The 27531-nt window shown below is 39.3% G+C and overlaps 1 protein-coding gene across 6 annotated transcripts in view; it reads right to left on the bottom strand.

Moving 5' to 3' along the window:
• Nucleotides 1-27531, bottom strand: part of DOCK4 (dedicator of cytokinesis 4) — a 269237-nt gene that overhangs the window by 147408 nt on the left and 94298 nt on the right. For all 6 annotated transcript variants that reach the window (XM_044422953.1, XM_044422952.1, XM_044422951.1 and 3 more), the window contains exons 3-8: nt 27287-27327; nt 26655-26710; nt 25153-25249; nt 22681-22829; nt 18430-18514; nt 16452-16603 (exon numbers count right to left, since the gene is read on the bottom strand). In XM_044422953.1, coding sequence (XP_044278888.1) covers nt 16452-16603; nt 18430-18514; nt 22681-22829; nt 25153-25249; nt 26655-26710; nt 27287-27327 — 580 coding nt within the window. The remainder of the gene's footprint in view (nt 1-16451; nt 16604-18429; nt 18515-22680; nt 22830-25152; nt 25250-26654; nt 26711-27286; nt 27328-27531) is intronic.

A 27531-nucleotide genomic window follows, 5' to 3' on the forward strand; every position in this document is an offset into this window, starting at 1 on the left:
GCCTGGAGTTTTTCAAGTTGATTTTTCCTGCAAAAAGTTATTGAAGGACAAGTATTTGCCTTTGCAGTAATGTCATTTGGTTTTAATTTGGGCTCCTAAGCATGAAAAAGCTGAAATACAGTGTACATAGTCCAGCTCTACTTTCTCAAAGTAAGAAATGTGGACAGTGGAAAGAAAAACCATAACTTTGTGGAGATTAATGCAAGCAGGTCAACATGAGATTTGAGAACAGAAATTTTGTATCCATTACTAAAGCAACAATATGTTCCCAATGTGAAAGAATAGTTAATGTTCCTTCATATAAAAGCTTCATCTCTATTTTCTGTTATTCTGTACCCACCCCCCCACTTAATATATAGCACCACATCTATGATGCCAGGCTAAGTAGATTACCTGTCATAGGATCATAAATTCTGTCCTTGAAATCTATTCTGCGTAAATATTTATATCAGAAAGAAATAATGGCAACACATTTCTATCTTTTTTTTTCTTAAAACAAGGCTGTTTCAACAATTACTTCTCAAAATAGGGACCCCAAATTGCTCTCTCTCTCTCTGTATACGCAAACCTTCCACAAGTCCTCTTATTCTGTTCCACCAGGCCCTTGGTTTTGAGTCTGTGGATACATCTATGAGAAACTAGGTGTCCTGGGCACCACAAGAAAATGGTGCTGTGGAAGGTGTAGCAAAGTACAAGCAAACTTCCTAAAATATTGAGTACCATTCTTGTTCTAACGTAATTTTATAACACGTCATAAAATTCAAAACTGTCTGAAGAAAATTGAGGGTGGGGGTGGATTTCCTGTGGCTCAACAAAGGAGAACTCAGGGCTATCTACAGAAATGAACTGGCATGAGGCTCATATCACAGAAGAATTGTTTTATGGAGTGATGGCCCCAAGATGTGATGACTTTCTTGAGCTTACATGGCTTTAAAGAGGAATAGATAAACTGATTGACAACAAACCCATTACAGGCTATCAGATTTAATGGCAAAATAGGGAAATTTCCTATCTGAAGACAGAATAGTAGTGATTTTCAGTGGTTTGGGTTATGGTTCCATCATAAAGAGAGAATTCTGGCTAGATCAACCCATATCTTTAGCAGAAAACATTCATTCATTCATTCATTCATTCATTCACTTAGAACATTTCTATGCCGTCCCATCTGCAAAAAGCCTTGGGGCGGCTTACAAATCAAATAAACAATCATATAGTTAACCTTAAAAATCCGGAGACATCTCGGCATGAATATAAAAACCAATAAATAAATACAACCAACAATTAACAATTAAAAAAACTTTTAAATAAAAAGGTTTTGGCCTGGTGCCGAAAAACAAATAATGACGGTGCCAGGCGGACCTCTCTGGGGAGCGCATTCCATAGGTGGGGTACTCACCTCCCCCGGGTACTCACCCTCCTAATATCTTTCATGGAGGGTTCCCGGAGAAGGGCCTCTGCCGCCGAGCTCAAGGGGCAGGAGGGCATATATGGACGCAAGCGCTCCTTTAGATAACCAGGACCCAAGCCATTGAGGGCTTTATAGGTGATAACCAACACCTTGAATTGGGCCCAGACTTCAATGGGAAGCCAGGGAAGCTGACGGAGGACTGGGGTTATATGAGAACAACGCCCAGTCCCCACATCAGCAATCTGGCAGCTCTGTTTTGCACCAATTGAAGTATCTGGACCGTCTTCAAGGGCAGCCCCATGTAGAGCGCCAAAACATTTATAAGTGTTTTGTGCATAATGCATAGAGATTGAGAGTAAAGCCAGCAGATGTGTGGAGGTTGGCCAGGGATGGGGTAGAGGGCATCAGATGCAACACAGAATCCACCTTCAGTGCAAATATTACAAGTGAAGGCAGTTTGGAGTAGATAGATATAATCTTGCCATGCAGTCCCTTTTCCTCCCACTGGAAGATGCAAAGCATCAGCTGCAAAACAGGGGAGCAGGTATAGTTTCCTTTACAATTTGCTGGAATGTAAATCTAGCATAAAAATATGGGTCACTGCTTTAAATTGAAAGAATCTCCATTTCCGAATCAATTAAGGTGATTCTTCATATACTTCGAGAGGTATCCTCACTATGCGCATCAGAAGATTAAAAAATCTTCTAAACATATTCACGGCAACAAATCATTATAAAAAGTCTTACACATGCAGGTCACCCAATGAGATCTATTCTCCACACTGAGTAGCTTCAGTAGAATATTTTTTAAAGCAACCACATGAGATAGTAACAGTAGCTTTTTGACTAAGTAGCAGAGACAAAAGATTCCTGCATATCCACCTATCTCCTCTTTCACGCTCTATAAATCACTTCTGCTTACACTACAGATGCTGACAATTACCAAGAGGAGCTGCCAGAAAAAGCTTACCTGCAGGTTAGTCAACAAAAAGGAAGCTTCAAACAAGTTTTTCCCAAACAGTTTAATTAAGCCCAGTGTTACCCAACATATGCAACTGACACATGGGTGGGAACCTGCTAGGCAGCTGCTTCATGCTTTATTGAGTAAACATGGTCAATCCATCTCTTCTGATTTTGTGCAGCAAACACACAACATATGGATAATGCATATGAATTGTTTCTGATCTTTAACACACTTGAATACACAACTCTAACAAAGCTGATACACAAGGAGACTCAGACATTTGCACAAAAGAGCTTCAGAACAGGTATGGGGCTTTTTAACCTCTTTACTCTGGGGAAACACTAGTATTCATGCAAATGTGTTTGCTGCCCAAGAACGGAGGAGTGCTTATGCTTTTACTAATGTTTTACTTATGTGGAGGTACCTCAGCAAAAATAATAAGTTACTTTAATAGTAAGTTATTTTAAACCATCCCTTTATCTGAGAAAGGCATCAAAGAGCATAATCCAAAGGGATTCCCTCTCAATAGATCTACGGCTTCAAGAAGGCTAAACTTCAAAGACCTCTTGTCAAACCTCTGACCAGACAGCAGAAAACTGCCTGGGTAGAAAGAAAGAGGCAAAAATGTCTCCACTTTCTTCTTCTTTTCTTTTCACAGCTTGTCTTGCTGACCTAACTTTTCTGCATGGGACAAGAGATGGTGCTGTTTCAGGATCCTGTAGAACTTCTCCTACAGCTGCTTCTCCTCCCTGCCTACCGTCTGTTCTTTTCTTTCCCTGAACAATTCAAAGGCTGGGTGTGATCTCAAAGGGTGGGTGTGGTGCTTTCTGCAGTAGCTGCAAGGGAGATGTGAAATAGTCCAATCTTATTTCCCTTCCTGAGGTTGCAGCAGTATTGCAGATTACAGTTTTGGTTGAGGGATGTTCAGTATCTTATGATTCCTCAGATGCTCTCCCAGGAACCACAGGTTTGCTCAGTGGGCAATTTAAACAATATCTTAGATCTTCACTGGTGACATTTGACTGAACATAAATATTCAGCTTCTAGTTCAAGGCCCCTCCTTCATGGAACACTGCCTTGTTGTGGCGAACGGGCTTGCATAGCTCAATGAAGCTATGAGCTACGCCGTGCAGGGTCACCCAAGACGGACAGGTCATAGCAGAGAGCTCTGACAAAACTTGATCCACTGGAGAAGGAAATGGCAACCCACTCCAGTATCTTTGCCATGAAAACCCCATGGACAGTACCAAAAGGTAAAAAGATATGACGCTGGAAGATGAGCCCCTCAGGTCAGAAGGTGTCCAATATGCTACTGGGGAAGAGCAGAGGGCTAGTACTAGTAGCGCCAGAAAGAATGAAGCGACTGGGTCAAAGCCAAAAGAACACTCAGTTGCTGATCTATCTGGTGGTGAAAGGAGAGTCCGATGCTGCAAAGATCTATACTCCATAGGAACTTGGAATGTAAGATCCATGAATCAAGGCAAGCTGGATATGGTCAAACAAGAGATGACAAGACTGAACATCGACATCTTAGGAATCAGTGAACTAAAATGGACAGGAATGGGGGAATTTAATTCAGATGATCATCAGGTATACTACTGCGGGCAAGAATCCCTCAGAAGAAATGGAGTAGCCTTCTTAGTCAATAAAAGAATAGGAAAAGCAGTACTGGGATACAATCTCCCAGATGACAGAATGATCTCAGTTCGAATCCAAGGAAAACCATTCAACATCACAATAGTCCAAGTCTATGCCCAAACCACTAATGCTGAAGAGGCTGAAGTTGACCAGTTCTATGAAGGCCTACAACACCTTCTAGAATTAACACCAAAAAAATGATGTCCTTATCACCATGGGGGATTGGAATGCTAAAGTAGGAAGCCAAAAGATAACTGGAATAACAGGCAAGTTTGGCCTTGGAGTACAAAATGAAGCAGGGCACAGGCTGGTAGAATTTTGTCAAGAGAATACGATGGTCATGGCAAACACTCTGTTCCAACAACCCAAGAGACGACTCTACACATGGACATCACCAGATGGTCAACACAGAAATCAGATTGACTATGTGCTCTGCAGCCAAAGATGGAGAAGCTCTATACAGTCAGTAAAAACTAGACCAGGAGCCGACTGTGGCTAAGATCATGAGCTTCTGGTTGCAAAATTTAGGCTTAAGTTGAAGAAAGTAGGGAAAAGCACCAGGCCACTCAGGTATGACCTAAATCATATCCCTGATGAATATACAGTAGAGGTGACAAATAGATTTAAGGAATTAGATCTTATAGACAGAGTGCCTGAAGAACTATGGACAGAGGTTCGGAACATTGTACAAGAGGTAGCAACTAAAACCATCCCAAAGAAAAAGAAATGCAAGAAAGCAAAATGGCTGTCTGAGGAAGCTTTACAAACAGCTGAGGAAAGAAGGGAAGCAAAAGGCAAGGGAGAAAGAGAAAGATACACCCAACTGAATGCAGAATTCCAGAGAATAGCTAGAAGAGATAAGAATGCCTTCTTCAATGAACAGTGCAAAGAAATAAAAGAAAACAATAGAATAGGGAGGACCAGAGATCTCTGCAAGAAAATTGGAGATATGAAGGAAACATTTCATGCAAAGATGGGCATGATAAAGGACCAAAATGGCAGGGACCTAACAGAGGCAGAAGAGATGAAGAGGTGGCAAGATTACACAGAGGAACTATACAAGAAAAAGCTTAACGTCCCTGATAACCACGATGGGGTGGTCACTGACCTCGAGCCAGACATCCTGGAATGTGAAGTCAAATGGGCCTTAGGAAGTCTGAGCAACAACAAAGCTAGTGGAGGTGACAGTATTCTAGCTGAGCTATTCAAAATTCTAAAAGACAATGCAGTAAAAGTGCTACACTCAATATGCCAGCAAATTTGGAAAAGTCAGCAGTGGCCACAGGATTGGAAAAGGTCAGTCTACATTCCAATCCCAAAGAAGGGCAATGCCAAAGAATGTTCTAACTACTGCATCATTGCATTCATTTCACATGCTAGCAGTTATGCTCAAAATCCTACAAGCTAGGCTCCAGCAGTATGTGGACCGAAAACTACCAGAAGTACAGGCAGGGTTTCGAAGAGGGAGAGGAACCAGAGATCAAATTGCCAACATACGTTGGATCATGGAGAAAGCTAGGGAGTTCCAGAAAAACATCTACTTCTGCTTCATTCACTATGCTAAAGCCTTTGATTGTGTGGATCACAACAAATTGTGGCAAGTTCTTAAAGAGATGGGAGTACCTGACCATCTTATTTGTCTCTTGAGAAACCTATATGCGGGTCAAGAAGCAACAGTGAGAACTGGACACGGAACCACTGATTGCTTCTAAATTGACAAAGGAGTCCGGCAAGCTGTACACTGTCACCCTGTCTATTTAACTTATATGCAGAGCACATCATGAGAAAGGCGAAGCTAGATGAATCACCAGTTGGAATTAAGATTGCTGAGAGAAATATCAACAACCTCAGATATGCAGATGATACCACTCTCATGACAGAAAGTGAAGAGGAACTAAAGAGCCTCTTGATGCGGGTGAAGGAGGAGAATGCAAAAGTTGGCTTGAAACTCAACATTAAGAAAACTAAGATCATGGAATCCGGTCCTCTCACTTCCTGGCAAATAGATGGGGAAGAAATGGAGGTAGTGACAGATTGTATTTTCCTGGGCTCCAAGATCACCGCAGATGGGGACTGCAGCCAAGAAATTAAAAGACACTTGCTCCTGGGGAGGAAAGGTATGGCAAATCTAGACAGCATACTAAAAAGCAGAGACATCACCCTGCCAACAAAAGTGCATATAGTCAAGGCTATGGTTTTCCCAGTTGTAATGTATGGCTGTGAAAGCTGGACCATAAGGAAGGCTGAGCGCAAAAGCACTGAGGCCTTTGAATTGTGGTGCTGGAGGAGACTGCTGCGAGTCCCCTGGACTGCAAGGCGATCAAACCGGTCAGTCCTAGGGGAGATCAACCTTGACTGCTCTTTAGAAGGCCAGATACTGAAGATAAAACTCAAATACTTTGTCCACCTAATGAGAAAGAAGGACTCCCTGGAGAAGAGCCTAATGCTGGAACAATAGATGGCAAAAGAAGAAGGGAACGGCAGAGGATGAGGTGGCTAGATGGACTCACTGAGGCAGTTGGTGTGAGCGTAGGTGGACTCCGGGAGATGGTGGAGGACAGGAGGGCCTGGAGGAGTGTTGTCCATGGGTTTGCAATGGGTTGAACATGACTTCGCGACTAACAACAACAACAGTTCAAGGCCCAGGTCCTGCTCAGTTGGGTCATAAGGTTCTCATGTCACTGCCAGTTCTAAAATAAATTTTATTCCAGACTCTCCTGTCCTCCACCATTCCTCAGAGTCCACCCAAGCCCACAACCACTGCCCCAGTGACTCCATCTAGCCACCTCATCCTCTTCTGTTCCCTTCTCCTTTTGACATCAATCGTTCCCAGCATCAGTGACATATTTCTTCTCATTAGGTAGTCAAGTATTTGAGTTTTATCTTTAGTATCTGGCCTTCTAAGAGCAGTCAGGGTTGATTTCCTTTACGATTGACTGATTTGATCTTTTTGCAGTCCAAGGGACTCTTGGGAGTCTTCTCCAGCACCACAATTCAAAGGCCACAATTTTTGGCGCTCAGCCTTTCTTAAGGTCCAACTTTCACAGCCATACACTGCAAATGGGCTCCATAATTTTACCCTCAAAGATCAACAGTTCAGTTTCTATCTTAGCAATGAACTCATAAACTGACTCTAAGGAAGTCAATCTCAGTGCACAATTCCACTATATATACAGTGGAAACAGATGTGAGGCTTACTTCAGCAAGCTGTTGTAGGGACAGGTAATATAAATCAATTGTTCTACTTTAAACACTAGTAAGTGAATGCTGATGAGAAGTCATAATTTTAAAAATAAGTCATGTCCCAATAAATTACTTTTCCTCTTCCCCATGATCATGTAATTTTGACTTTCCCTCTTGTGGGAATCCTGAAAGCATACAGTGATAAGCCAAATTTATTTGAAATCTGATAAAAAAAATCAATATAACTTTGATTAAAGAAAAAGCCTTATCTAAGAAACAATGTAATTGGGCCCTCCAGCAAAACTGAGGTCAAAGTGCTTGAGTAAATGACTGCAGAAGGTGAAATAGTCTTTGGGTTCAGATGTTAGTCTATTTTCAACATACTGGTATTTTTTGAATATATGAGTACTTAAAAGCAAAATCTGTATAACTGAACAAAATATGTGCATTTTAAAACTTTGGCATTTTGTAATAAAAGTTTTTTTTCTATGGGGCATGATGGAGCAGATGTAACTAAAATTCACAGACCTCATAATCTGCTGACATGGGTTGTTGCTACAACAAGGTATATGGCCCATTAAAAAGGTTAATGGGCTATATCTCTTTTTCATGACACACCCTTAAATAAGTCTCTCTACAGAAAGGCAGAATGATTGCTGCATTCTTCAGTTTTCACTCCAGTAACAGGAATAATTTATTAGTCTCTAGACACAACAGAAAGTATTACGGCACCTTAAAGACTAATACATTTTATAAGAAATGTGTTAATCTTCAAGGTGGCAGAAGAACCTTTGTTCTTTTTGCTGCAGTAGACAAATACAGCTGTCCCTCTGAAAACTGTTCCAATGGAGGTACCATTAGTGTGGGCAATCGTAACATTTAAGACTATTGTGGTCTTTTCTGTTTTTCATAATTGTGATTTGAAATTATGATGAACACAGCTGCCTCTGTCATATGGCATGGTCTAGCCAACATTATGTTAATTTAGATTCCATTCATTTCAACTGGAACAACTAACACATGCTTAGGTCTCTGTCCCATTATTATTAATGAAACTTTGACAGCCATGCCCAAAATTTAGGTGTCAGCTAATTGCTCTATTGTACATGAAATACAACGGGGATATTTAAGTAACATATGCATTTTGATAGTATTTAAGTTCTGTGTACTCTTTCTTTTAAAAAGATCAATTAGAAACGATCATTAGCAACTCCTCATAAACTTACACTGTGATTAACTAACTTGATGAAATACTAAATGAATTCACTAAAAATGTTAATGTCAAAGGTCAAATGAGGTAGACATTTATTTTAAAAGCTAGCAGGCATCACTTTGCCTAAGTGGCAATATATCCATTAAAAGTGAATGCTCTCTGAATGCACTAAAGTATGTGCAACTTGGCAATGAACAAGGGTGTGTGTGTGTGGGGGGGGGGTTGTCAGACCATCTGCATCAACAATGGAATATAGTTTGTAACTCACATCAATTTCCTCCTACTCTCAGGGCAGGACTGTTTGAAGGCAAGATGTTTTCCATTTTCAAAGTCAATTTCCAAGCTTCTTCTTGTGATCTACATCACTTTTTCATGATAATGGTTGCATGACAATGAGCAGCATTCAACAGGTGGTTGCATCCTTGCCAATTCCGTGGCAACCCCATCAGTTCCATGCCACTGCAGAGACTTGCCACTTAGCCAGTGGAGATTCAATGCTTTTGGGAGCAACTAGAAATAAGCAGAAATGTCAGCAGAGTTCACTTAAGGGACCTTTGCTGACATGTCCTGCTCCTGAAACAGTTTGTTTTGGAGTTTCCTACAGGAAGCATTAAATCTCTGTTGCGCAATTGACAGGAGAAGATGTTTGTACAGCAGACGCAATGGGAGGGGTTGTATGAGCCACAGCTCCATTGAAAACTGTCCAATGTCTCAAGAATTAGATAATGAGTCTCAACATACCCAAATTATCATGTGTAAACCACAGGTAAATCCAAATAGTTCTAGTGATCTAAGCTAACTTTAGATAAAACCGCAAATAACAGAGAAGGAGCTGCAGTATAATAGCAAGTTTTAAATTATACAGACAGCTTATAATTGCACAGCGATTCTGTTACAAAATATTTATGAAGTACAAGGCGATCGTGGCCCTTCCCAGTGAACCTAGGACAGATCCCTGTAGGGAGAGCCAATCACCTGGATTAAGACATGAAGGTCCACTTTCCATATTATTTTTAGAAGCAACACATATGATCAATCAAATTTTCACTTCTGGGCTTTATACATACCTATAATTCCAGAAATGTTATTTTATAGATCTCATTACTTTCAGGTGGTCATACCAATGCTTTCCAAGTGCAGGTGGGATTTCCGTCCAAGAATATAACCTAAGGAAATAATTACTACAGAGTTGCACTTGCTTACATAATGAAGCAATGGCAAAAGTCTCAACTGTTCCATTACTCTGATGTGTTTAAATATTTTGTTAACATAGTGTAACTTCAGCAAAAAGGCTTCCACGTGGCAGGCCATTCAGACTAGCTGCACACATAAATGATTTGCTTTCCATCAGCCCTCTTGCACATTATTGGCCCGGTTTCATTTGCTCCATTATTCTTGTGCCAGTGGTAGAAGAAAGTATTTCATTCCTCCCTCCCTTCCTATCCCCTGCTTTCATAGGTCAAAGACTAAACCAGCAATTGCATGTGTGTGATCTATGCCTGCATTTTTCACTGGAAAATGCAACAACCCATTCTTTCTCACATGAATCAAAGTCAGTCTCTCTCTCTCTCTCTCTCTCTCTCTCTCTGCTTTCTTGTACTGCAGTTACTGAGACCAAGTTGCGAACTGTCTCTATGAATACCACAGCATAATCTGATAGAATTACAGGTTTTTAGTACAGCCTCAGGCTAAATGTCTTTTCACCTTCTAGAAAACAGCCTTTTCTTTACAATACATCCAACCCTGTTTTCCTTTTCCTTTTTTCATCTAATGATTGCCATTTTCATAAAAGTAAGAAGGAACTAAGGTTACCCAGGATATTTCTATTAGATAACATTAGCTAAAACCATTAATCAAATGGTTTTAAGATAAACATTTTACTATGCCTTTGTTCGTGATGTTTGTTTTCCAAATTTCTGTAAACAGCCTTAAATGGTTCTAGAAAGGCAGTACAGAAATGTAATAAAGAAAATAATAATAAAATGCAGTAAAGAAAGATATTAACAGGAAGTTGAGTCAGCAAAATGTTGTTAATGAAAAAACTGCAGCTGCAATGCAGTAAATAATTATCCATTTAGGTATACTTTGCAGTAAAATAAATAAATAAAAATAAAAAGTAGAATAAAATCATACCCAAATTATTCAAAAATACACACACTAAGTGCTCAACTGGTTGACGCATAACCAAGATGCTGAAAACAAACAGTTAAAACATTGTGTGGGTTTGTATGCCATCCCACCCTGCAAATAAGCTATGCAGGATGAGCTGATAGGGCTCACCCATGGGTTGTCCCGCATTCCATCATTGGTACTCCTGTAGGTATCCCAGGGGAACTCAAGGCAGGACTCATCTGCTCCACCCACCAATCATGAACCCAAACTGCATGCAAGGTGATTTCCTTTCCCCATCTTTAGTGATCTTTCCCTTATTTTGGAGATTGCAAAAAGTGATCTTGACAGTTAGTTTTGACAGCTAGTAACAGCTCCTTTGAAGTGCCAAGCAGCATATTAGAGAGACTGTCACTGGTTTGCCACCTTTTTAAAAAAACTATTCTAAATGTATGCAAATTTACTCAGTTAAAAACATCTCATTCAGTTTATAGAAGTGTACACTTGTGCAGATGCAAAAGGCAATTCCTGCCAAGTTGTCAAAGTGCAGCAGGAAACCCTCATAAATACTGACCCTAAGAGGCTGCTTGTATTTTTCAGAGTGGGGTTTTGTTTTTGTTTTTTGACAGCTATAAAAAGGTGATCTGTCAAGAGAAACTAAACCTTTGCTCCCAAAATGAGAACCAAGTAGATCATCCCTTTCGCAGTGAGATTGTCAGGAGTTTGTTGTTGCTGCTGGTTTTCCTTTCACTCTTTTGCAAGACTCTATCAGGTCACTTATGCAAGTCCAATTAGATTAGGAGGGAGGGAGGGAGAGACTGACAGACGGACAGGGAAGGAGGAAGAGTCCATTTGAGCACATTCAGGGCACAATGCCACACCCAAAGGACAGAGGTAATAAAGAGCATACCACCACCCTTTACCTGAGCTATGAGATTGGTATGAGATGGATAGCTGTAAACCAATGACAGCCCCTGTGACATGCTCCAACTCACCTATTTCAGTTCTAGTGCATATGCACCATAAATGGAGCACCATAAATGGGGTCAAATAAGGAAGCTGGAATTAGAAATCAAAAACTCGGATAGAGATTTGTTTAAAAGGTAAAACAAAAAGTCATGTTTAAAAAGGGAAAATGTGTCAAGGGAAAATGTAGGGGCAGAATCCAAACAACAGCATAAGAATCAGTAATACATGCTGAACGAACTGTTGAGTCTCATCTTTCTCAAACAGCATTTTCCATGCTGCATGGCAATATTTCAAAAGCAGTATTTGAGATGGTTGTAGTATGGCCCAGTGTCCCTTTTACACAGGACAGCACACTCTCTGAAGGGCTGCCAGAAGGCTGTCCTCTGCTTTGAAGGTGTTTTGTGCCTAAAGGGATAGTCACTCCAAGTCCAGTATAACAATAAAGAACCATTCAAAGGGGGAGTGGGCTCACTCTGAAAATTCAGGGCTCGCTCTGAAATTGCCCCCAAACAATACACTGAGCAAGGCATCCAAGTCTCCTGGTTACAGCCTTCCATACTGTCAGAAAATGCAATATACCCGTGTCTAAATGATATCATTACAATAATTATCTTTAACAACTGCATCTATACATATAAATTAGCATATGCACATTTTATGGCAGTATGTGCCCCCTTTTATTCCCTGTTTTGATAATGTGTGTTCTGTTTTTAGCAATTCAAAAGCAGCTTGCTACTCAAAAAATCCACCTGGGAGCAGCTCTGCATAAATAAAGTCTTGTTCCTAAAAATATTCTAGACCATAACTTTAAGAAAAAATATCTATCTACTAATGTCTTCAAATTAATTAAGGTACAAAGTAGCTGGCAGTTTTAAAAAATCTAACATATATTTTCTTACAAAGGGAATAAACAGTGAATGAACCAGCGTAAAGATTGCTGTTAACAAGCAAGCTGAAATGAGCTTACCACAGTTGCTTTAACAAAGAAGGGATTACGACCATGAGCCTGTGGTTTTTGTTCTGTTTTATGGGCCATGTGGTCCTAAGCACTGAGTACTGACAATGGATAAGAGTGGAGGGTTAGTCTAATATGGTAATAATGGGGATTCCATCTACAGACAGCTGTCTGCTTTCCCCCAAATCACACAAGTGCATATCCATTATAAACAAATGCAGGAAAAAGATCTCAGCAGGTAGTGGCTGAAATGCAGCTTAAAATCTGGCTAATGGCTTTTAGTGCAGAGGAAGCAAAACCTGGCCAGATTCATAGATTTCTATCCACTATAGAAATATCTTCTGCCCTGTGCTGCAAATAAACTCATCTGTCCTTTTGTCCTCATTGAATGCAATGCATAGTTAATGATTTTCTTACCACTGAAAATAAAAAGTTAGCTGGGCAAGGAAGCCATTGAAGTTTTCAAAAGTGTGTGTGTGTGTGTGTGCATTTACACTGGCTATGGGAATAGTCACTTGGTTATTTACCTGTTCACAGCTAATATTTTCAAGAATTCAGATCAAGCAGATTTTTAGTACCTAAATGTAGGGTTAATAAAAGGAAGCAGCATTTATCATAACACACAAGTAACAGAGTGCAAAGAATTTCAACAATATAAATATCAACTCCTGATGATACTTTTATGTTACAGAGGACTTGGACTAATGAGTCTGGCAGCATGCTAATTTGGGACGCTTAACAATTCTTTCAAATGACTAGGGACACAATCCTATGCGTGTTTAGAGAGCAAAAGGAAAGTTGCAATTCTCATATTCCCAACCTGCCTTTGGTCGATTCACTCTGTACCTATTTATTTCAAGGCAAGTCAACAAGGAAGGTTTAGCTTCTTTTGTATTTTTAAGGGAGAAATAGATTCAAAATCCCCTCCATCCTCTTCTCACTCTCCACAGTTCTCTCAAAGCCTACAGGGTATGTACAAGCAATAGGATTGCACGCTAAATGTAGGTCAGTCATAACCACAGGTTTATAACTGGACTTAGTCATACTTAGAGCAGGCAAGCAAAATTACTGGGATGTATATGAGTCATAACTAATTGAAGTCTCACTGAATTCAGTAGGTCTGCTCAATGTACGGCTATAATTGAACAGAAGTCTTTCTTTTTAGAATACCAACAAAGTTCCAGATAAGCCAGGTCATACTGAAGTATTCACAGCTCTTCACAACAATTCACAGAAATTACAAACAACACCTCTCTTTTGCAATCATTTTCAAATGGTTGTTCTACAACTCTATCATAGCTAGCATAACCAATGATGAGGGATTATGGGAAATACCATCTTAAGGGCAACATCTTGATTTATACTTTAGCGGTCCGCAACCCTTCTGGCAAAAATTCAAAATTTCTGTTTGAATTTCAATTCTGTTTGAAATTTTGAAAGAAGGTTGAAGCTGCTCTTACAAAATGATTGCCAGGGAGGGCTTGCTCATTCACAAAGTGGCTGCCATGGTGGGGTGGGAATGGCTGGTCTCAAAACATTCATTTCCCTGTAGGAAAACTGGAGAGACAAAAAGAGAAGTAACTTGCCAAAGAACCAAAATAAAAGGCAGAGATGGGGCTGAGTTCAAAACACAAAAGTGGTCTTTTGAACTCTTTTTCAGAACCAGTGTGTTTTAGTGCTTAGAGCACTGGTCTGAGACTTGGGAAACCCAGATTCTATTTCTCATTTGGCTATTAAGTTCACTTGGATATTCACTGATTTTCAGTCTAACCTACCACACAGGGTTGTTGTGAAGTTGAAAAGGATTGGAGGAGGAGGATCATGTAAGGCACCTTGGTTACTTTGCTGGAGGAAAAAGGGTGGGTTGAAATATAACAAATAAATGGCACTAGAGGGCAGCACTTTGCTTTGCAGCCTACCAGCCTCGCAGTTTTATAAAAGATTACTAATTCAAATTATCTCAAAAATACAAGAGGAGAAGGGATCCAGGTAGGTGCCAATAGGAGGGGTGCCCATGGGTACATTGGTGCCCCCAGATACAATGCTGGAAACCCTGGACTTGCTTTAGAAACTTGCTTTTACATTGAATTGTCTTTACCTCATTGGCCTTCAGTGATATGTAGCAAGATCTGATTGGCTAACACTACCCATTGATTAATCTGCTGTCACTTTTATTTGCCTTCATTGACATGACCCAACTAAATATATCTGTGAAACATCATAAAGACTTCTTCACTGTGCAATTTCTTCATTGGTTGGAATCTCCTCTGTGACTGACCCAGAGAGGAGGAGCAGTTTTGCCGGGGGAAAATGGTGCCAAGCCAAAAGTAGCCAGGACATGTATCAATGGCAGCGGAGACAATTGTGAAAAGGTATATCAAAGAATTTTGGAGACATACCCCTGCCCTTCTGAAATGGCATTCCTAGCTCAAATACTCCAAATATTTGGTGGAATAGTACCATGTATACATATGCTTGAGATTGCGGCACTGACCTGATTACAAATAATTTTATTTTTTAGGTAAGTGATGGGCTCTAAGCTCTGCCACTGTACTCAAAGAATGGCACCTTTCATTTAATAACTGTTCAAATGCTATGGAAGGGGCGGGCACCCCCTGCTGCAAGAAGGTTAAGCTTGCTGGGGAGAAAGGAAAGAATCTCAACAGGGAGAGGTGTCCTAGATTGCTGCAGCAAAGTAAATGGTTGAGACAAAAAAGATAAGATACATTTTTAAAACTCTGTTCCAAAAATGATTATAATACTCAAGATTTTTTTTAAATAACTAGAACAACCAGCTGACTGCTAACCCAAGAGAAGAGAAAAGCAGTCTTTCAGGAACACAACTAAAATGCTAGAATCCATACAAATACAAGATTGTGTGTCAATTCTCAGTGATGTACTGGCAGTACCCTGTAACCGTAGGTGCCTGTGACAGCTGCAGAACCATTTTCCACACATCTCTGTAGAAACTGTGGTATAAGATGGAGAGAGCTGCATTATTTTGATTGCCTGTAAGTGCACAATATGTGCTATGTTGCAATAGTAGCACAACCTGCAAGCCACAAAGGTTATTGAGGTGATACACAAGTATTCCTTCTCACATGAATTATCCATGAACCATGATCATTTTCATGAACCACCAGGTAATTTACAGAACATACATTGACCCATCTGACCACAGATTTTTCCACATCCGGGATGTATGACCTTGTTCAATTCACATTTCTACTGTGTAATAAGAAAAAGGAATGGATTACTTGCCTTCACTCCTTGTCTTGAAAATGTTCTACCTCATTAACACAGAATTCTATTTATGTCTATTCAGACATATGTTCCATTATGTCTGAATTTAACTTTAAAAATTACTCGCAATTTAACTTTTAAAAAATTACTCCCAAGTAAAATTGTATTTTATTGGACCCTGAAGTTTAGAAATGTTTTGTTCAAAGATGATTAGATCAGGAGACATACTGTCGAAGAAACCCTATCGTACCTCTGCTTGTCATTCCTGTGGCAACTGCAGAGTTATGACCCACTTCTATTTTCTATATTAGACCACTCTGAGCAAGGAAAAAGTAAAGTCTTCATTGCAACATCAAAGCTTTTCTAACTTCCTCCAAACTTATTTTCAGCACTGACCAGTTTCATATGCTCTGAATACACTTTCGGAGGATTGTGGCAGAGAGAGAAATCAAAATTCAATAGCTTTCAGAAGTGTATTGTAAAATGAAGGTGAGTGCTATTGTGCTGACCATATGTTTCCGTCACTTGACATTCTCTAGGGCTCTCCAGTTTGGAAAGCAAATAGCCATTTATATCCACATAAATAGACCCAGACCCCATTCAAAAAGTTATTCGACAAGAAAAATTCAATTTAGAATTGTGTTGATAGGCTTCATTAGACCCAAGTGCTGAATCTGAAAGGCAAGATTATTATGTTTGTCCCAAGTAACAGTAAAGCTTGGTGAAACAGCAATGTTTTTGCATTCTTTATAAGAAAATAGCAACACTACCTGATTGGTCGGTTCTCTTTACTATCAAAAAGTGAAAAGATTACTTCCAATTCTTCTCCCAGATTGGAACACATCAGACTCTTCATCTGAATGAAGAGATGGTGGCTGCTTGCTGGGACTGGTGTGTCTTTCTTGTGATGACGGTGTTCCATCTAGGCATTGGCAGCAACAGAAAAGTGCAGTGAGGTCACACAACTTTTTATCTGAAATGAAAGCTTATTATGGAATAGCACAGAAATTCTTGTTCCACATCGCATTATTATTGTTCACTGAATCTATGCTAGCCCCACATAAAGTAAACCTATTGCAATAAATGAGATTTAAATTACAATTAACTCAAGTCCCATTCATTTTAGTCAGGACTGTCTATGTGGCACTAGCACCAGATGCTGTCCACTGGGTACTGTAAACTTAAAAGCTCCATGATTTTCATCTCTTTGTTGTTGTTCTTATGAGATAATGAGACATTGGATAGGCTTGAGACCCATCTATTTTTTCTAATCACAGAGAGACTCAATTTTCTCACTGCCTGTTCATTTATTGCGGTTATCCCACGTTCCCACTTTCCTCCATATGAACAACCCTCTGAGGTAGGTTAGATTGAGGAAGAATGTATGGTGGGTGGGAGGGGCTGGACTGCTCCAAGGTAAACCAGTAAGTTTCAAGGCTGAGTGGAAATTTGAACCTGGATCCAGTCAGCTCCAATCAGATACTCCAACCACTATACCACATAGCTTCAGTGAGTCTCTTTTCTGTACCTCTGTCCCATAGGGAACTTTGCAGGGACCTTCAGTTTAACCATAACATACAGCTCAGTTCTAGTATGTTCAGCCTCCTTCTGTTGATGGAAAGATTTCAAAAAATTCTTATTCCTCTAATAAGTATTCTGAATCTCCCTCTACCACAGAAATAATTTTGGTACCATGTTACAAATAATCGTCCTTTTATTGCACGGAATCCATATTTTATTAATAACTTTGAAAAGGACAACATAACTTGCCAATAAGGAAAATAGCAGTTTCCAAAGGTTTTTATCAACTTCATCGATTCACCAATTCACACTGTTCTTTCCAAGCATTCTGTTTTTGTGAACAATGACCCTTTAACAAACATATTTTGAAAGCAAAAACTACACTGACTCCCTGGGTTACTGGCAGTTTAAAAACAAGCAAACTCTCATCTGGTGGGACAGACTGAAGGCTTTCGCCTCTGGTTGGAACTGGACTCTGGCCTTCAGATGGGATCAGAATCAATAATGATGACTAATTGAATACTGGTAATTTGGTGAAAAGTAGCTGGGTTTCCTGTGCACAGAGTATTTTACCCCTCCCCCACCTACTCTGGCAAAGCAAGGATCTTGTTGAAGCCAAACAATTTTGCTTTCAAGTCCTGCTTGAGATAGAGCATTTCTTATCTCTGAAAAGATTTCCCAATTATCCCAAAGCAATTCATTTTCATCTGGCATCATCAGGCATTAGCACAACGAACAGGAGAAATTCAGGGATTTACACACCAAGATATATTCACACACACACACACACACACACACACACACACATACACACACACAGAGATATGGCTGCCACTCCATCACTTCAAGGATTTCATGCGAGTCCTTTCACACAGTAGCTTCTTTTCTATCATAAGCAGGAGGCTTGGCGCAAGCACTAGGATATCCCTGTGCATGCCAAATGTTTTATTTCTTTCCTGATGCAGCATTTCAGAATGAAAGGCCCTGGGGTTTGTCTTAATTATAGTTAAGGGAAGTCAGGCAGAAAGCCTAACCATGGTAAAGTGATGTCCAGAAAAGCTCTGTGAGAGAAAAGCGAGTGCATGGTCCCATGGCCCAGTGCTAATCACTTAACTGTAGTTAACAGCCACATTGTGTGTGTTGCAGCCCTTTGTATGCTATAAACTATTGTGGAAACTACACAAGTTGTTTCTGTTAATGGAAAAGTAGAAAAGACTTATCACCTACCAATCTATACAGCTCTGTAATACTGATTTCCTCTGAATCCACCATAGCATATTCCTTCCTTGGAACCAAGTCTAGTCCCAGTTGCCTGAAAGTGAATATGTAATGCCTAGTTAACAAAGGACCTTGAAAACCATCTTCAAAACACATGCTGAGCATAATCATGTTGCAGTGCATGTAACCCCCCCAAACTCGAGGACTCAGAGCAGGAGTAGCAGAGGTGATCTTCACCTTCCTGCCCTCCTGTTCTACATCTTCCACTAACTGGAATATTTTGGAAAGAGAAGGAAGGAGGCTGGAGAGTCTGCAGGATAAGGTCATATATAGGCATCTCCAGGGTCCTCTTTTCCCCATCCACCAAACTGCTTCCCTTGCCAGTTCTCTGAGGTTGCTTTCCCAAACTTAGAGAGAAGCCAGCATGTTCTCTTCACACTGAAAAGAAAGGAACTTGGGGCTTCAGTTCTTAGCACTGAGTTTCCAGTCTTGGAGCTAGGAATCTGAACTACCCTATGGCCCTTCAGACACTACCCTATGGCCCTTCAGAAGGGAGCCATAGGATTGTACCCTCCAGAACCCAGATGAAATACTATTTATCATTAACTTGATAAAAGTATTCCACTGGAATACTCCAAGATCCTTGAGTATAAAAGGAAAAATATGCAATGCACACTGCACACTTTGTTGTAAAATATAGTCTACCACAAGGCACACAATATTATTAAAAACAATTACTACTTTTACCATTTATACATCAATTAGCCTAGTATGTTTCATCATTTTGTTATAACAAAAAATACACCTAGTTATTTTTTAATCCAGTAGAGTCCCTAAGATTAGTAAATCATTAATACTTAACCTCTGTAAAATAAAAGAACTGGAAGTTAAACACTAATGATGATGATTTCAATATGTCATAAGAAATGATGGGGAAAAATCTGAGAGAGAGGATGGTGGTGGCAGTAAAATAAGCATAAGAATAGAATTTGCAAGTAATTAAGGGTTCTCTGTGTGTGACATTCTCAGTATAGGCTGTGATAGTTCCTTTTCTTTCTTTTTCTGAACTTGAGACTGTTCCCAAGTCTTGGATCTATAGGGCCCCTTAGTCTCTAGATCACAAATTTCAATCTGAAGCACACAGATTTCAAAAGGGTGACTTGTGGAGGTGTGATGTCTATGCAGTGAGAAGGTAGGTGAAAAAGGAACTCTGTCTTCATAGGGTTCTGATCTACCCATCATTCAGCAAGGAACCTATATCTGAGTAAATACCATACATTAGCAGATGGCATAAACATGAATAGCTCACCTGCTTATAATTCTGCCAAGCAGCAGACACACTTAAGTATCTTTGATTTGTAAACTGTACACGCAGCTTCTTTGATTTAGTAGATTAAAGCTCTTGCAGGAATTCCTACAGCTGCCTGAAGCCTTGCTTCTAAACAAATAAATGGCAGGCAAACCACTTATGCAGAAAACAGAAGATGCTAAATCCAAGCAAAATGCTTTCGCCATTCAGACAGGAACATCCCTTAAAATACTCTGTCCCAACACACTATTTATAACCTGAATTCACCTTCATCAATCTGCACCACTCGAAAACATTCCTAATCCTATGAAATAAGACCACCACACTCTACCATCCACCGCCGTTGTCTCCGCCTTCTCCTCCATATGTTATTTCCCTCGCTATATGGCCTTCCCCTTCTTCCAGATGTTTGGAACTTCAGTTCAAAGCAGGATAGCCAAAGCTCAAGAATCCTGAGAACTGCAGTCAAAAATGTCTGAAGGAAGGCCAGTTGGAGAAGACTACTATAATTGAATGTGTGCTGAGTTAAAGGATCAATTAGAATGTTTTGTGTGTTTGTACAAAAGTAACAGGTCCACAGCAAAATAATCCACACAGATTATGAACATAAGAAAGGTTCATTCCATCCAGCATCCTGTTCATGCAGTGGCCTATCACTGCCTGTGAGAAATGACATTCACACTGCCTCAGTTACCAGAAGTGGCTTACAGCAGTCAGGAACAGAAGCCATGGGTAGCCTTGGTCTCTATGAATTTGTCCAATGTTATTTTAAAGCAATTCAAACTGCTGGCGATTGCTTCATCTTGTGCTAATGATTTTTATAGATTAACTCTATGCTTTGTGATGAAATACTTTCTTTTACGTATCCTGAATCTCCCACCAATCAGCTTCTTGGGATGGCCACATGTTCCAGTTATCATTAGAAATAATAATAATAAAATGTTTCCCTCTCCACTTTTCCCATACTATACCATAATGCTGTACACTTTTACCATGTCTCCTCTTAGTCACCTTTTCCCTAAGCTAAACAGTCTTAGAAGTTCTAACTTTTCCTTACAGGAGTTGCTGCAGTCACCTAATCATATTAGTTACCTTTTTCCTGCACTTGTTCCATCTCTTCAATATCCTTTTCTAGGTTCAGTGAGCTGTCTACAGTATTCTACATGTAGTTGCACAGTAGATTTGGCAAGGGAAGTAAGATACTGACAATTTTACTTCTGATTCATTTCTTAATTGTGCCTAACATGGTGTTTGCCTAACACACTGTTCTTGTTCTGTGTCATCAAGTCAACTCTGACTTATGGTGATCCTATGTATGAAAGCTCTTCAAAATACCATATCTATGACAGCCTTATTCAGCTCTTGTAATTTCAAGGTGACGTCTTCCTTTATGGAGTCAATCCAGAGGGGTGTCTGCTGCTTTGCAGACTTATAACACTGGGTTGACATTTTCATGGAGCTGCCCACCACTATCCCAAGATCCTTTTCTTGGTTAGTACACATTACCTCAGATCTTATCTGCATATAGGTAATCTGGGATTTTTGCCACAACATGCATTGCTTTATATTTCATTGCACTGTATTTGTGATGTTGATACCCATTCTCCAAGTTTGAAAAGATCTTTTGGGAATGTTTCACACTCCCATTTTGTTTTAACCACCCTAAATAATTTGACATCACCAGCAAACTTGACCACTTGGAATTACTCATAATTCCAAATTATTTACCAACAAGTTAAAAAGCATTGGTCCTAATACAGATCTTTGTGGGACCCCACAATTTATCCCTCATTTGAAAGAATTTCAAATAGTGGAGAATAGCTTAAGTTATGGCATAGAAACCATTGATTTAGTCAGAATGGTTTTGTTTTTGCAGGAAACCAATGCCCAACTTGAAAATTAAGAGTGAGTGAGGCAATTGTTTTATGACTGCTGGGAACTAAAGCTCTCACTGGTCCTAATGGCAATTGCTGATACTTTACTCAAATGATGAAGCCACAAGTAAAATATAGGAACATAAAGAATCTATTATACAAAAGGATAGATGCTAAAGACTGCCCTCCCTTTCCCATAATGCAACTTTTCAAGTTAGAAATGTACCCTCTATATGTAGTTCATTTTCTAGCATCTGTGCCACTCATTTGCCAAGTTAATACAAAACAAGGCCCCAAAATCTGACATAATTTGAGGAATGAGTCAGAAGGGCTATATATCCCATAATCTTGATGTAGGAGTGTATCCCAGAATCAGGATGCAAGCACCTAGATGCTTTAAGCCTGCATTGTCATTCTCCCAAGCAATATTGAACAAGAGAAGCCCATTCTGTTTGTTTTCCCCTTGTATGCAGCATGTCTAGAATAAAAAGCAACTGGTTGACTTTTCAGCTCTGCAAGGTACTGTCAAAATCATCAGCAACTGTATCTAGCAGTGTTTAGATCACATTCAACATCAATACATTCAACATCAACAGCTCTATGAATTTTTCATTGTCCAAAACAAGTGATAATATTATGCATTTAGAAGTAGCAACATGAAATACTTTGATGTGGTATGCAGTTCATACTCAAAAATACAGAGAGATGTGCTTGTTTGCTCTAAGATAACATGGCATGTTGATTTAACTCAAGTGTGTTCAAGTATTCAGATCAGAGCAATAGGCATGAGATTCCAAAAAATCCTTCCTGCACTTCTCCCCACACTTGATTTATATTAAGTATGCCTTCACATTGACTAGACAGAAACTGATCTGGTTGTGGAATCACACAACAGAATCATGGTTCAAGAACCACAACTGATACAGTCAGAATTGCAGTAACAAATGCACGAGAATCATTTCAATTAATAAAATTGAAAATATCCTTTATTATTTGAGGCACTTTTAAATGTCTTATCATAGACAAAGTCACTTCAGTGAATGAAAATAGCAGATTTAGCAGTCATCTCTTACTCACTCATTGCCCCAGTCCAAGCGAGCTGTGATGTGCTGTTTGACATCCTTCATCCTATCATGGGTGAGATGGCCAACTAATACCTGCCGTCGGAGGTCTAGGATTTCATTCATTATATGCCATAATCGATGAAAAAGGTCCCCTTCATTTCTCTGTCAAATATATAAACAAATTCTTAGAGTGTTAGCGGCATGACATTTGACATATATGGCTCTGCCTGTCCTGGATCCAGAAGCTAAGAAGTTGACGTTAGCTGGGTTCATATAACATGGTGCCTCATCGTTAATGACAACCTACACTCAACCAATATTCAACCCTGAGTGTGGGTTCCTGTGTTCTGTGAATCCAATCAATACATAAAAATGAAGACCAGTTTTTTAAAAGGCCTATTCTGCATTGCTTGATACTTCTGCTACAACTTGATCAAAGCATAGTCTACTTCGGTAATGAGTTTGATCTCTGCACTTGATTTTCAAGGCAGTCTGTATTACCAGCATTCTGCAAATATATTATCTTAATGTAGAAAGAATTTGATAAAAGCTAGTACTACCCCTGGAATAATAACTGGGAGTACCATGAGGAAAGTACACCAGAATATGTACTTATTCTGGCTACCTGCACGAGCGCTTACGTCCGTATATGCCCGACCGCCCTTTGAGATCTGCGGGAGAGTCCCTTCTCCGGGAACCCTCCATGAAAGAAATTAGGAGAGTAAGTACCCGGAGGAGGGCTTTCTCTGCGGTGGCGCCCAACCTATGGAATTCACTCCCCAAAGAGGTCCGCCTGGCACCGTCGTTACTGGTTTTTCGGCGCCAGGTAAAGACCTTTTTATTTAAACATCATTTCAATTGTTAAAACATATGATCTGGCCTGGGCAACTTCTTCTTCCTTCTCTTTCTCCTCCTATATTTTTATTTTATACTGATAATTTTAATTTTGTATTTGTAAATCAATGTATTTTTTGTATTGTTATATTTAATGGTAATTTATTATGTACTATTGTATTTCAATGTATTTTATCATGTTGTAAGCCGCCCCGAGGTTTCGGCAAGGGGCGGCATAGAAATGTTAATAATAATAATAATAATAATAATAATAATAATAATAATATGGGAGAGGCAAACATTTTTCATGATTGTGCCAGCTGAATCCATTCATAGGTCTTATTCATAAGAATGTCCCACTCAAGTTAATCCCTATATGCAACCAGTGGCACATGGAGACAAGCTTTATAGTCATATGTGTCTTGCCATTGTGCACAGAAATGCATATGATCCAAAATTTCCCATAATTAGTTGAGCATGTTGTTTATCCAGCTTCCACATTCTTTCCATCCTTTACGGCAGATAAGAATAATGGGGTATTTACATTTTATGTACCTGAATTATATGTGACTTTTTCACAAGTACAGTGGTGAGGTCTATGATCTAGAGACCTGTCCACATCCTCTGATGCAATACAGACTATCTCCAAGAATTAAGGTAATGCCTGCAAAGGTCCATAGCCATTCAGGATAGCAAAAGGTTCAATAGAGCAGGGATGTACCACCTAGAGATTTCCAGTTGTTTTGGCCTACAACTACTATCAGCCCTTGCCAGTGTAGACCATGGCCACAGAAATAGTAGGCAAAAACATCTGAGTGGCCACCAGATGCAATTGCCCAAGAATCAAAAACTGGGGTTAGCCACATATGGTTTGGGATGAGTATTTTAAATAAATCAACTCCATTATGTATTATATAATTTTAATAGCATTTTAGCATGCAAATAGCATTTTAGTGTGTATTTTTTACTTTGAAGAATTCAAGGTCATTCTGCTTTCTTTGTGACTCAGAGTGGGTCTTTTCTATTTAAAACATATTTATATCAAATCAAAGTCCATTGAGGCAAGACACTTTAAACACGTCACATTTGAAACATTTTGGTAGCCAATTCCCCCATTCTCTTCATTTCTAACATTAATCCAACTCACTTCAATTTTAACATCTCAACATTTACGCACCCCCAAACATGCACACACCCCTGCTGATTTAAGGCCAGATTTAAAGAAATCTCATTTTGGCTTGAACTCCACAAAGCCAGGAAATTTAAGATTTTAGAAATTTAAGCTGATAACTTATATTAGCTATGATCAATGCTAATGTTGCACAATGTCCCAAATCGTGCTTCCCTACAGCATACTTTCCATGTGTTTCCACCAACACTTTCCCTTGATCATTCAGGATCAAATTCTGCAGGTGGAATGCCTGCGACAAACAAAGATGGCCGTATTGCCCTGGTCCTGTATGGCTTTATAAAGTATATGAACCTTACTATATTGCTAAAGGAATCTTCCTGTGAATTTGCTGCTTGTAAGCAAGCATAATTTGCGACACTAAGCAACATCAATACAGAAGACTACTTTGCTTTATTATTTTGCCAATCCCTCACCACCCACTAAATTCTGGGTTCCAAAATAATAATAAGGTAGATTTACCACATAAAGTTGTTTCCACATTGTCCCCCAGTCTCTTAAGGTTGATGTCATCTCTGTGATAACAGAATCTTCTGTTGGAACAACCATTTCAAATTGCCTATTACAACCAGAAGAAATAGCTTGTCAAATAAACATCCTAATTAACAATAATTTCATTAAACATTACAAACATACACACATTGAAAATAACTGGATTTACTGAGCCTATATCAAATTTCCTTCAGATTGCCATTCACACTGGCAAAGACCAAGGGACTTACTCTAACAGGATCTTGCAATTTATTGGATCAACTTAGGGTACTACCAGATGAGGTTTTATTGTGCAATCACACTGTCTTGTTCATAGAATTTCATGGCAGATTGAGATTATACTGTCCTCAATTTGTAGTCATCCTATGATTTTTTTAGCTTTTTTACCAGGAAAAAAATATTAAGGATCCAAAGATGGAACAGCTATATGTTCTTGATTGTAATTCCTTGAAACCCTACATCTGGAAGCACCCCCTAGTTAACACTACTGTATCAGGGCCAGAAAGTTGCAGTTCATGTAGTGATTTAAGGCCATCTCTGTATTATATTAACCTCCATTAATATTTTCACTTCAGAAAGGTAGCATGGTTCAACCAGGTGAGAGAAAACAACAAAAACCAAAGAATCCTATGACAGATAACAAATGTCAGTTGATCCCAGTACCAACATAGGCATAAGCTGTCTATTTTCTAATCAAGGTTAGGAGCTGGAGTGGCCAGGTGTTCTTTTTTGCTGAAGAAAGCCCTCTTTTTAAAGGCTCACAGAGGACTGTCCTCTCTTTGAAGGTATCCTCAGTAGGGAAGGCTCTCCTGTTCATTTCTGTGTAAATACAAATAGCTATAAAAACTGCAGCACATCAACAGGATCTGTAGGCCAGACTGACCAGACAGATGCACAGGTCACTTGGTCATACTCTTCTACCCTAGGGTGAGATGGTCTATATTTCCCTTTAAATTATAGTAATCCTTCCAACATTTCTATTAGTATACACAAATGTTATGCTGATCACTGTTCTATATTGCTCTGGATTCTGGTAAAGAAATTCCTCATTTTTTATGATTCTTAACTAGCTACCATATCAGAAGTCCAGAAGTACCCTAACAGATTTCATATTCCTTTCATCGTTCTTGTGAAACTGTCCTGGCCTCCATTTTTCATTTGAAGCTAACTATATAATAGCATTATATTTGCACAGCTGTTTTCTCTAACCAAAGTTTAGTTTACAAAACCATTTTACTTTGAATGCAAGTGAAAATATGACACTGTACCATGATAACCTTCAAAAATGAAAAGAGGAAAATAGATGGGTACCTAAACCCACAGATTCCAGCTTCTGAAGTACCTGTGCTGCATGGTGTGATGGACCCTTGTTTCAATAGATATGTCCATCTGAAATGCAATAACTACAACAACCTGCCATTTCCCCATAGCTGATTTTCTTTTGCTAATGTAGGAACTCAATTTCTACCTACCCCTTGTTCTTAACACATGCATTTTTCAAGTGAACATAGTTGGACGGGAAGATACCCTGAAAGAGAAGAATTGTTAAAGAAAACTGGCAAAACAGAGAGAGAAAAATGTCATAAATACACAATTAATGTGGGGGTGTGCATTTGCATGTGTGAGGAAATAAAAAAATGAATCTGCAGTATCTATGACTAAAGCAGAAAACGCTGCTGAAAAGCAACTACAATGGAACTTCCTGTATTCAGATGTTCCAAGGAGATATTTGCAATGACTGGATAATCAGTGGTTTTGGAAGTGATTAAATTTCTCTTTGATTTCTGGGGGAGAACAAATCCTGATTGAAAAACATAGAACAGCACTTGAGGACCTACAACTGGGTCCTAATTTTCCACATTTCCACCCCTCCCCATCAGTCAGTGCATGCAAGAGAGGGCTTGTCCTTTCATATAGTGTATTTCTCAGGCTCTTTAGTTCTTCCTACAGATATAGCTCTTCTTTCACATTCGAAAAAGTACTGCTGTGCTTATTCCAAGGCATATGTTGAGCTGCAACACAGAGTATGTACCTTTACATTTTATATAAATCTTTCAAAGTGAGTTTATGTGCTTCTGAAATTTAGAAATTGAATCAATTTTACCTTTAGATTTGGGTTTTTTAAGGCAAATCCTCTATACCAGCCTGTAGAAGAAGAATACATGCATGTGAACTTGCATTTAACTTTGAAGTTAAAATTCTTCCACACATATTTTTCAAATAATAAAAACTGTCAGCAGGTTTGTTGGATAATACAGGACTGGCAGTTATGTACAGGCACGTCCAACACTCTTCTGATGGTAGTTATACATGAAGAAGCTTATTCAGGATTAAACCCTTTCTTCCCTT

This window comes from Varanus komodoensis, unplaced genomic scaffold (assembly GCF_004798865.1).
Source record: "Varanus komodoensis strain SLA01 unplaced genomic scaffold, ASM479886v1 scaffold13_1, whole genome shotgun sequence".
In the NCBI taxonomy this organism is placed as follows: Eukaryota; Metazoa; Chordata; class Lepidosauria; order Squamata; family Varanidae; genus Varanus; species Varanus komodoensis.